Here is a 12,905-nt window from a genome sequence, read left to right as displayed (position 1 = left end):
TTGATGGCCAAAGATGGTGAGAAAGATTATAAGAGAGCATATATTTGTCTTCAAAAGAGTTCATGTCTCCAGAGATAGATGAATTATACATCTTAGGCTATGGCAAAACTACTCTCAGTGATCTTTGAGAAATTTGAAGGACAGGAAAGATGCCAGAAGATGGGTGCCAAATGTTCTAGTTTTCGAAAGGTAGGGCAAAGGGAATTATGGAACCTATAGACCACTTAGCTTAATGTCAATCACTGGCAAAATTCAAGAGCAGATTATTAAACAGATGGTTCGTGAATGTCAAAAAGTAAGCCAGCATGGGTATATGAAGAAGTCATGCCAAACTAGCAATTTCTTTTTTGATGGAGTTACTAAATAGTAGGACTATATAAAGGAATTCTGTACTAATGAAGTGGGACAGAATATTAAAAATGAAAAGTCTACTGGCTTCAGAAGCAGAAGACAGGTTCACACCTCACCTGATATTTAACTCCCTGTGTAACCTTGGGCAAATCACCTCACCTATATGGGTGGTAATTTACTGTCTATAAGATAAAGGTGAACTCTGAAGTCCAGTTGAGCTCTAGATTTATGTTCCTATGAATTTATTGAAGGGGGTAGAGACTACTTCCCCTCCCTCCTTCCACCAGTGCCCTGGAGTAAATGATTAAAATTGACTTAGCCAGCCAATGATAGAAATACAGAAAAAGATAAGGAAAACACGATGTCTTCCCTGTTGTACCCTTCCTCATTTTCATTTGATTCATTGTAAGGTAAATGTGCCCCAGAATTCTCAAGGTGTAAGAGCTATAGCAAAAACTGAGGAATACTTGAACTCTTGCTTACTGTCTCCCTTGGTGACCTTGTAATCGGGATGGTGTCAGGACTCTTAAGTATTTCAAATGGACCAGTGCAACTTAAATGTTACATTGTTTTCTAGTCCTGCCGGAATGGTGAAGAAGGGGAAGAATGTTTTCATAGTCTCTTATGATATTCTAGTGGATTGGATAATATGGCTATTAGGAGAATTTGGAGGTATTAGAAGAACCATACCCATTGAATATAACAGATTAGTATAAGATTGCATCTTGTTTTTTGAATTAGACACCTTTTTACAGATAATTTGGAGAGAGGTATGCCAGAAGCAATACTGATAAAATTTGCTTATGAGTAATTGAGTTAAATAGCTAACAGTTATTTAAATTAAGATTCTAAAAAATTGATAGCTTGGATTGATGGCAGAAATCTACAGGATGAAATTTAAGAGAGACAAACATGGTCTGCATATGGCTAAAAGAGCTTTCAAATATTGAAATTGCAAAAGGACATTTAATTTGACTGTTCATGTGGGGCTTGAAAATAGACTTTGGGATTTTAGTGGACCTCATTCCCTAAGTGAGCCAAGAAGGTGCTGTAGTTACCAGAAAAACCTAACTCATTCTTCATTTGAACTATTATGAAGCCCTTCTTTCTCTCTGTCTTGTGTAAAAAGATTAAAGTTGTGTCACCAGCATAGTGAAGGGTTTGGAAACCATGTCATGTGAAGAATGGTTGAGAGATCTGGTTTTAGGTTAGAATAGACTTCTAGGAGGAGGGGTCCGTATGAGATGTGATAGTGATAGCTGTATTAAGATATTTGAAGTACTGTCATGTGGAAGAGGAAATTGACTCATTCTGTGTTCCTCTGAAGTTCCTCTTGAAGAGGACCAAAATGACATCATTATGCTTGAGTCAAGAAAAGGTAGAACTACAAGTAATGGGTAAAAATTACTGAGTTACAATTTTTAGAGACTAAAATCTATTCCTCTTCCAAAGAAATTTCAGTAACCTCTCCTGGAGTTTCATTCCTCTCCTAATAAATACTATATAAAAACTGTGTAGAAAAACATAATTCTTTAGAAACTGAAATTTTGTTAGGCTTGAAATATTAACTCTTTACCTTCATAGGAAAGGATCTGATCAGATAGAATTGATTTATCCAGTCCCAAGCAAAAGAGCTGAACCCTCTGACTGGGGGCTAGTCTCACTCCTACTACCTCTTTAGTTTCTCAGTCCTTTCCTTGAGCTCTGTTATTAAGGGAGATGTCTGGACACAAAGAGAAGCTGGCCAGGTTTTTCTTCAGGACTAGAGTTTGCTTCTTTCGCTTAAACCAGGACTGTCCAAAACATGGGCCACATGTGGCCTGCACTGCGATTTTATGAGACCTGCCTGTAGGTTTTAATTTTCACGAGCAAAAAAATAAAATAATAATTTGCATGGAATGTGTATTAGATTTTGTAATTCCATCACTAATAAATAATCTCGATGTTAATTTTCTTTGGTGATTTTAAGCAGTATCACAAACGGAACATATCGCATGGAATTTTCAATCGATCTGTGGGATGTGTTCTGTCTGTACAATGCAGACTAGTCAGTATGCCCCTACCTTTATACTATTGTGTTGTCGCTTTGTTGTTTTATGTTTGCATTTGCACTTTGACCCTCCACCTGTCTTATTGATGATGCATGTTCCCCCACTTTCTATTAGTGTACTGTATTTTTTATTTTGTGTGTGGCTCTTGAATAATTATTTTATTTTAATGTGGCCCTAAGATAACCTAAGGTTGCACAGCCCTGACTTAAACCATTGGGTGGGCATAACTGGGTAGGCTGTGGTTATATCCCTCCTCAGAGAAACTGAATATAAATGACATATGTGCCTTCAGAGGGGGAAATGACATAGATTTACCTGGTCTCTCCTTATGCTAACACCAATCTTCTCTGTCAGCATTAGCCCTTTTCGTTATTCCAGGTCTGAATACAATGGATGTTGGATAGAATTATTTGACTCAATTATAGTGCTGTATCCAAGCTAAGCTTCAGAGTATCAGCTATTTTCAGTCAATTGATAGACACTTATCGTGTCCCTTATGTGCAAGACGCTGTGTTGCAAATACAGTTACAAAATTGTGACTGCCCCTGTCCTCAGGGGACTCATAGTCTACTGAACCATGTAGGATCATAAAAGAATAGATGTAGAGCTGGGAAGGACCATCAAGTACAACCCTTTCATTTTGAAACTGATGAAACTGAGGCCTAGGTAGGTGAGTGACTTGTCCCATGTTACAAGCCATCCACCGTTGGGCAGGAGGAGGTGATAGAAAGTATGAAATTTAATTAGGAAGAGAAAACTACTCTTTTCTACAAGTTATGACATTAAGTAGAAAAGTATCACATATGCATCTAAATATTGGTCATTTTCTTTTTAAAAAATTCTGATGCAAATTTCTTAAGAGACATAAGCAAGAGGTGCTGGTGAATTTTAAGAACTGGCTTTCTGGGATATGCGGGTGTGTGTGTGTGTGTGTGTGTGTGTGTGTGTGTGTAAAAGTAGGCAGGGTGCACTTTTAAGTTTAATCTGCATTATTAATGTACAACAATAAATCAAGCCATGATTTGTAGCATTTGCCACTAATGCTCACATGGAAAATTAACAATAGGCTTGAGCCAGCCCAAGCTGGCTCCAGCACACCCCTGGATATAAGCCAGTAATCATTTGAGTGACAAGTAAGTCTATAGAATTTTAACAGGTGCTATATGGGGATACTGAAGGAATGGAAAACAGGGCCCTTGTTCATAAGAAACTTGGGTGAGATCTCCTTTGGATCTTAGTTTGCCTATTCATAAAATCAAGGGATTTAGCTCCTTATATAGTGCTTTACAGTTACAGAGGGCTTTCCTTGCAATGACTCCAGTCAACTAGGGAGCCCAACTATGACTATGCTTATTTTAAAGAGGAGGAAACTGAGGTTCAGAAAGATTGTGACAGCTCATGGTCAACTTGGGCATATAGGGTTTTCCTTTCATCCATCCGTCCATCTATCTATCTTTCTATTTATCTAAATGCTTAATAATCCATAGGATTTTTCATCTCTCTATCTTAATGTTTAATAATCTATAGGATTTTTTCTCTATCATAATGATTATCCAGATCTAAAAAATCTAGGATTCTCAAAATATCTGATAACTAAAGACACGTGGGATGATTGATTGTAATAAGTAGCATTTGTATAATGATTCATGGTTCACAAAGTACTTTTTATATATTCTTTCACTTTATCCTCACAATAGCCCTGTGAGGTAGGTGCTGTTATTATCCCCATTTTACAATTGGGGAAATTGAGGTTGAGAGGTTAAGTGTCTGCCTGTGGTCAGTCACTGTCTGAGGCAGGCATCATCTGAGAATTTTTACCATGTGGCTTAAGCAGTGTAAAATAGAACAGCAGAAAACCGAGTACTTAAGTGCTATGGGGATGCAGCATATTTGCATGAAGAGAGAAAGGTTGAAGTTAATGTAGGAAGTCTTCTCAGAGTAAAGTAGTTTTGGGTCTCTCTGGTGAGGAGAAATTCGAGGTAAGGGTATTATATCAAAGCAGGTGGTGGGGAACCACAAAGGGGAGTGGAGAGAGGAGGGTGGAGTCAGAGATGAGGTTTGGGGGGAGCCTTTGGCAGGTCCAAGTTTCAGCAACATCATCCTGTATTCTGGTGGGGCCTCAGCATCCGTCCTTTTGGCTGCTGCACTGAGTTCCAGAGATAATTGCAATGCTGCATATTCTGTGACCTGTATCCAAATGTGTGGTGATGATTATTCGGTAATGTATGCGGCGTATCTTGTGGCTTTATCCAGCTGTAAATTCTGACAAGTAAGAGAAGTGCCAAGCTTGGTCTCAAGCCCACACATGTTAGAAATTGAGCGAAATGTAAGTTCCTTAAACTGAGTATCAGTCTGATCTATAAATGGAGCATGAAGAGTACCATGGGATTTGGAAAGCAGCTTTATCTCTCCTGCCCTGGTAATGGATCTGTTTTTAGTAGAGTACCATGGGAGCATTATGTCTCTCAAGAGAGTGAGACTGGGGCAGTGTAGGAAATAATACCATGTTGAAAAGGACACATTAAGTCCCGAGGTCTCTATACTTTCTCTGAGGAAGAACTACTTTTGATTTCTTGGAAATATTTATTTATGATCTATTATTGGGAAGTTAACAAAGCAAGGCACCAAGCATTTATTAAATATTTACTGTGTGCTGAGTCCCAAGCATACAAATAGAGTTTTGCAAAAAGATAGTTCCTGCCTTCAAGGGGCTTACATTCTAATGGAGAAGACAACACAAAAAAATGGAGTAAAAAAGAAGGGCGAAGAGAGTGGTGAAGATGCCAGCAGGGTTGTGGTATTGAGATCCTTGGGCAGTCAGAAGCACAGCTGGAAGGAAAATGAACTTAGGCTGACTCAAGGCCCTTCCGCAAAATGGAGTCCCTGAGAGAAACTTGCCAATGAGGGAAGAAGGCCTGGCATAAGGAGGGATGTTCCAGAGTTAGGAGAATGCAGCATGGATGCATGGATATTCCAAGGTAGAAAGGCCATATACTCTAAAGGAGGTTCTAGGATTGAGACTAGAGCTGAGGCATGGTGTTAAAGCCTCGAAGGTCAGAAAGGAGAAAGGGAGTGAAGTACCCTAAGTGTAGCACCTAGGGGAAATACTGCAGTATGGCAAAAACTATCCATACCTCGTCTGGGCCATACCACATGGCCCAGAGATTCAATTCAATAAATATTCCTTAAGTGCCTAATGCATACTAAATAGAAGGGGCATTTAAGGACAAAAATGAAACAATCCCTACTCTCAAGCAACTTTATTAGGGGAGGGGAATGGGAGTGTAATAGATATACAAATATATACTAGGTGTTTCTGTTAATCGTTTCACTTGTTTCTGATTCTTCCTGACCCCTTTCGGGTTTTTCTTGGTAAAGATGCTGGTGTGGTTTGCCATTTCTTTCTCCAGCTCATTTTACAGATGAGGAAACTGAGGCAAACAGGGTTCAGGGGTAAGTCTGAGGTCAGATTTGAAATCATGAAGATGAGTCTTCCTCATTCCAAGCCCAATGCACTATCCCCTGCACCACCTAGTTGCCCCATACACTTGGTAGCTAGGTCCAGATTAGTGTGGCTAATGAAATCCTTGAAATGGTAGCAGTATTTGAATTCATAATACATATTTCCATTGAACTGGAGCTAATTATTGTATTTTACATAATTATAACTTTGAATAGTGAGAATTCAAATACATGAGACCACTTCAAGGGATTGATTATTTGTACTCATCTGGACTTAGATTTAATAGAAAGTAATATTAAGTGATTTTAAGATAGTATACTCTAATCTGGGCAGGTGATTCAGGTGAGACTTTGAGAGAGATTGATAGCTTGTGATCTGATAGCCTAGGATCCTATGCATTTTAGACCATGGCAAAATATTTGGGTTAGACCAAAAATAAGATAGGGTCTATAGATCCGCATTGGGAATAGGAAAATAAAGAATACCCTCCAAGACAGATAGACTTCATTTTGCTAAGTACCAAGGCCCAGGAAATTCAATTTTGATTGACTCATGAAAGATATAAGCTATAAGTACATAGGACTTTTCTTTTTCCTGCTGGCATTTTAAAAACAATATTCATTGGCACCTTCCCTTGCTTGACCAAGATATTGGTGTTAATGAGCTTTCTCCCATGACCCCAGGTATATCTCTGTAATAGCAATTGCTTAATATCAAGTTTCAGGTAATTTCTCTGTGCCACTGGGTAGTCAAAGTTAAGAAACAGGAATCCAGAGTAGAAGGGTTGAAGTGACAGGTAATTTCAATAGCCCTGAACTAATTGTAGATACCTTGGAATATTGTCATTTCATTGTGAACTCCTGGTTCCAGTCAACTCACTTTTTTCTTTTTTATTAATTTTCTTTTACACCTTTATTACCAGAGTATGACTTTCCCTTGACTGTACATCCCACTAAAATTGATCCCTTACTTGTAATAAAGAAAAACATCTGATAGGCTGTGACCTACCAATGTACTCTACCTTCTGTCTCTGTAGTGTTCTTCCCTACAACATCCCTACAAGGCAGTTAGGTGGTGTAGTGGCTAAGAGTGTTGGACTTAGTAGCAGAATAGACCTGATTTCAAATCCTGTTTGAGCCACTTGCTAGCTTTGTGACCTCATTCACCTTAACCTCTGCCTCAGTTTCCACCAAAAAAATAGCATCTATTCCATAGGGTTGTTGTGAGGATCAGATGAGATGATGATGTCTACCGTGCTCTGTTAACCTCAAGGCCTTTTATTGATTCCAATGACTGTTACCTACAAATATGATTAAATATGATTAATTATGAGAGGGTATGTTTTTTCTTTGTCTTATACTTGGTAGCAAGATTGGTTATAACAATTTCTCAGGGTTTTGGCTTCCTTTTAGTGGTTGTCTCATTTTTGATTTTGCAGTCATGTGTATTGTTTATCTTGTTCTCATTTTATTTACTGTTATTTATAGAAATATTACCATATTTCTCTGAATTTCTCACTTATTCTTAATACACAAAAACAGTCCATTATATTCAGGTGCCAGTTTATTTCATGCACATCCATCTTGCTTCTGGTTCTTTCTTGCCACAAAAGTGCTGCTATTAATATTTGGGTACTTTTTGAGTCTTTCTGTTTTTGACTTCTTTGAGCGTAGATGGCCAGCAGTGGAATTGTTGGGTAAAAGGATATGAACTGTTCATTTTTATATTATAATTCAAAATTTCAGCCCACACTCGAAACCACTCAGTAAGATGATACTGGAGGACAGGGGATTTGGGGAAAAATCAGATATTTTTAGTGATTTGTTTTGTGTAGAAATAAAACCCTGTGGGTCAAAAGTTGGGACTTAAGGTCAATGAGGATTTTGATTATAGTCTGATCAGGAAGTTTAATTCAAAATGCTTTTCCTTTTTGCAGGATTATTTTTAAACTAGCTGAATTACCCAGCTAACAGCAGCAACTCCATTCTCTAGAACAAAATGGCAACCAGCAAGAGATCCTGACATCTTTTCCAAAAATTTTGGCAGGCTTTCAGCTATCTGAACACTGTAGATTAGACTGAGCTAGATAGCATAGGGGAGTAAAATCTGTATCTACTTTTGTCTTTGTTTTCAAGAGTCTAAATTAGTGTTTTATTTTTGGTTCTTTGGTAGAGCACAATAATAACTAACCAGCCTGATGGAAGGCATTTTGGGGGATGGTTTTTTATTGCATTTGTGGGTTAAAAAATGTTGGTGGTTGATTTTTGCTTATCATGAAACAATAATGTCCATCCCCCTCCCCCTGCCTAATCTCTTTCTAGAAGGGATTTCTTTCCCTTCTAACGTTGGGACTCCTCCCAACATTTCCTTTTCATCTACTAAAATAATAAAGACAAAGAGCTAAAGCTGCAGAGGTTATGATAAAAGGCTTAATCTTGTAACAGTTAATTTTAAAAGTTTTATTTCTCGGCAGGTGTGTAGGCTGTTCCAAGGGCCAAGTGCTTTGGACATTGTGGCAGGGCTAAAGTTGATCAAGTCAAAGTAAATCTTTTTCATTTGAAGGCTTCAGGCCCATAAAGTGTGAATGTATAGAGAGTGAAAAATCAGTGCAGAGTCACATTAAGAAAAACAGTTCTTAAAAATCAATGGAAATCTTTTGGTGTATCAAAAAAAAGGCCAATTATGTAAACTAAAACCAAGAAACAAGATTCTATTTAAGAAATACAAAAAATAGCAGAACCTGGGTCTTCAGGTACGTATTAAGGCCAGTTAAGTGATCTAGAAGGACAGAGGATGAGAAAAAGGAAAAGCTATCAGAGAGCTCCAAAGAGAAACACAAATTGAGGGACTTAGATCAAGTACTTAGACAAAGCAGTTTTCACTTTTCCCTGGGAAGATTTGGGGAAAGGTGACACATGAGTAATCGTGAGCGAGATAGGTATCAATGCACCCATGTTTTCAGGAGAGATCTTTATAGTTTCTGACTCGTACAGTAGTTATATTTTAAAAATAAAGTACTTACAGGATTATTGTTAGCAAGCTCACCAATTTCCTTACTCCTTGGCAGGCCAGTCATTTTAAATTGTACTTTCAAAATCCTAAATTAGAAAATTGAAGAAGTGACAGTGGAGGCTTACACCAACACCAATTTCGAAATTATTCCTACAAAGATTCCTTGAGGAACCCTGTAATCTCTTTTCCTTTTTGATAGACATGTAGTTTCGTACTTTAAAACATTAAGTTTTCAGCTGTCCTTTGTTAATTTCCTTCTGGATAATCTCTGTTTGGGAGGTGAATAATAGTGAGCTGAAAAACCTAGAAGCAGAAAGTCTTTTTTGCCTTCCCTCAGAAAAAGAAGTAAAATTATTTGACCTAATATTAGTTATCTAATTTCTTTTTGAAGTTAGTGGAATTCTCTATTTGCTATTCAAGCTCTTCAATATTAATTTTTAATTTTACACCATAAAATAGATGGCATATTTGTGCCTGGATGGTCAGTGTGCTTTTGGGATATGGTCTGTGGAACTAGCAAAAACTTGTGTTTGAACTCTGCCTCGAGATACTTATTAGCTGTGTGATGGTGAGCAAGTAAAATGTAAATGGGGGATTATATCACCTTCCTCACTGGGTTATTACTAAACCACCCAGATGGATCTATGATCTCATTCATTTGGAACCTCCCTCCATTAATGCATTTTGCAACTCATCCATTCCGGCCCATCCTGCACCACTCTTGTCCATCCCATCCCTCTCCCCCACCTCCCACCCCAAACATAATGTGTGTATCATTTTACAAACTTGAAAGGACTACACAACCACTAGCTCTTATTATTTGGGGATGTTTATCTAGTGGCTGAACACTTTGAAAAATTCAAAATCTTTCACACAAGATAAAGAGAAGAGGGGGGGGAGGGAGAGGGAGAAAAAGGGAGAGAGAAAGAACGGGAGAGACAGACATATCCATATATGAGTACATACAGAATAAATACAAAGTGGATTTGGAAGGGAGGGCACCTCAAGCTGTGTTTGGAAGGAAACCAGGGATTTCCTGGTGGAGAGATGGAGATGAGAGTAGAGAGCATTCTTGAATTATTCAGATAATCTGTTAAGCCCTAGATCCAATGCAGGTGGACTGAAAGGAGATACTTTTTTAGGAGCAGAGGGCATTTGTTTGGAAGTATGGGGTGATCACTGTGGGATGTATAAGAAAGGTTCCGAGTGCCAGTCTGGGCACTCTGTACTTGATCCTTTCATTACATAGAGTGTCTGAAAAGTCTTAATAGCTTAAAATTACTTTAAGACTTTTGGAACACCATTGTAGGTAATCAGGTTGAGAAAATACTCTTTATTATACCAGGAAGTTGGATTTGTAGTATATGAATTAGAAAATTCAAAAAAGGATAGCTTTTATCTGAAGTTCAAATGTATCCATGCTTACATTTCTTTCTTTATTCCTACAGTTGTACAATGTTAGATGGAGTTATGATTCTGCCTGTTCTCATGATGATAACTTTCCCCTCTCCTAGTGTGGAAGGTAAGGCATGGTTCATACCCATTCCCCCCACCTATAAGATAGAGAATAATTATAAAAGTGAATAATGTATAGGAAATATACTGTTTAAATTTTCTTTGCCTATATACACTTACAAAATTTTAATAATGATGACATTTTCCCCAAAAGCTTTAACATTTGAATGGCACGTTGACCAGTGAACGAGGGAAGGGAAAGGAATAAACATTTATATAAAGCCTACTATGTGCCAGGCATTGAGATAAGTACTTTGTATAAATAATATCTTATTTAATCATAATGTTTATTAAATCAACCAAGGTATGTCTTAAGAAAAATGCTTTACCTTTGGATCACAATTCTTCCAGCTAGGTGGTGCAGTGAATAGAGCTCTGGGCCTGGAGTCAGGGAGACCTGAGTTCAAATTTAGCCTTAGACACTTAGTGCCTGTTTGACTCTTGGCAAGTTACTTAATCTCTTTGTCTCAGTTTCCTCAACTGTAAAATGGATAATAACAACACCTTCCTCATAGGATTGTTGTAAGGATCAAATGATGTAAAATTTGTAAAGCACTTAGCACACTGCCTGGTATATACTACGTGGTATATACATGTTTGTTCTCTTCCCTTTCCCATTCCCTCAATATATTATATAGCTATTCATTCTTAATATTTAAATCTAATCCAATGACATTTTTTAAGGAAAGGTTCTGGCATCTTTTATAGAACCAACATTTTGCTATATTAAATCGTGTACAATACACACATGTATGTGTATATATGTGTATATATATATATATATGTATAAAAGTTGGGTTTGTTCTGTAGAGATATTTAATCACAATGATCTTTTCTATTTCTGTGCTATTTTGATAGCAAAGGACTTTTTTTTTTACTATAACACATTATATTTTGAATTCCAGCAAAATGGTATTCTAAAATATTTGGAATATTTATAGTATATAATCATTAATTCCAGCATTGGGAACCTAGGATAGTAGATATATATGGCTTTTAACTGTATGTGCCTGTGTATGTGCGCTTGTTTTCTGTTGTTCATAATATATCAGCCTTCATATTTCCCTTTCATTATACATAAAGTTCTAGAAAAGCTTGTGTGTTGTGTAGGTTGGACTAGATGACCTCTGAGCTTACTGCTCACTCTTTAAGACTGAGTGCTTTAAGTTGTAATAAGACTTTACTTGATTGCATACTGAAGAATAGCTAAAATGCCTTCTGCTATACTATTATACAGAAGTGACACCATTGTAGAAAGTCTTAGTTCTGTACTTGCATTGCTATTGTTAGCTTTCTCTTTCCTCTTAGAAGCATATACAGGCCCAGTATATTAGACTACATATCATTTATAAAGAAAACATCTGTATAATGATGAATGCTTCTGTCTCAAAAGGTTTACATTATGAAATTTGCTTTATTGAAGATTTACTTCAGTGAAAATTAGTGAGTTATGTAAGCATTTTATTACAACAGAAACCTTTGACCCATCTGATGGTCTTCATTGTTAGGTTCCCAAATAATTTCCAGGTTGACTGTATGATAGAATTTCAAAAGCTGGCATTTGGACTCTCATATAGTGTTTGTTGTTAGATACCCAAGTAATTTTAACTTTGACTTAATAATAGAATTTCAAAAGGTATCATTTCTCAGAATGCCTTAGGCCAGTTAGGGGCAAGAGGGTACAAATCAAATAGAATTTTTGTTATGAACCACAAAGGTTCTGGCTTTTTTTGACAATAGAAGAAAGATTAGGCCTTTCTTTGAATTTTTCTGTATTCTTGCTGAATTGTCAAAAAGTTCTTAAAAGGAGGGGGTAGTAAGAGAAATGTCTTAGCATTATGTATTTCTTTCTGTTCCTTTCTACTGTAAAATACCTTTTTAAAAAATATTCAGTTCTTACCCCTTATTTTGTTGGGTCTATTATCAAATGAATGGTGGCTTTTTTTTTTTTTTAGTAAAGGGAGGTGGCATCTAATGCATCTGTTCTATTTAGGCAGTGATACAGAGCTTATTTGCTGCTACTAAAAATATGAAATAAATATGAGCGTACTAGACATTAAAGATTTTAAAGATTTTAGTTCTTGACCACCAAATGCATTTTTTTTCTAGTTCTAATGGTAGAAGCAAAAGGGATAAATGGAGAGAAATTTAGACTAGGAGCCAATAGACTGGGGATCTAGTCTGCCACAAATTATCAGTGTAACCTTGAGCAAGTCACTTCACTGAAGGCAGCTAGACTAGGCTTCTTCAAGATCAAACATTCTATGAATAGGTAGAATATGTCGATTCAGATGTCTTCTTAGTTGCCGTAAAGATAATGGTAACAACAGTGATGATAGCTAGAATCTATATAACACTTTAAGGTTTGCAAAGTGCTTTATAAAGGATATTTTATCCTCACAACTCCGAGAGATAGGTGCTATTATTATCCCCATTTTACAGATGAGGAAATGGAGCTAGAAGAGGTCAAGTGATTCGAACTCAAGAAGATGAGTCTTTTTGACTCCAGGTCT

General features: G+C 37.0%; 1 protein-coding gene across 1 annotated transcript in view; it reads left to right on the top strand.

The window, feature by feature from the left end:
• Nucleotides 1-12,905, top strand: part of ACVR1 (activin A receptor type 1) — a 161,540-nt gene that overhangs the window by 71,018 nt on the left and 77,617 nt on the right. The window contains exon 2 of the mRNA XM_036745127.1: nt 10,326-10,399. Within this exon, the coding sequence (XP_036601022.1) occupies nt 10,333-10,399 (67 nt within the window). The 5' untranslated portion in view covers nt 10,326-10,332. The remainder of the gene's footprint in view (nt 1-10,325; nt 10,400-12,905) is intronic.

This window comes from Trichosurus vulpecula, chromosome 2, assembly GCF_011100635.1.
Source record: "Trichosurus vulpecula isolate mTriVul1 chromosome 2, mTriVul1.pri, whole genome shotgun sequence".
Taxonomy (NCBI): Eukaryota; Metazoa; Chordata; class Mammalia; order Diprotodontia; family Phalangeridae; genus Trichosurus; species Trichosurus vulpecula.
This window is presented reverse-complemented; position numbering and strand designations above follow the sequence as displayed.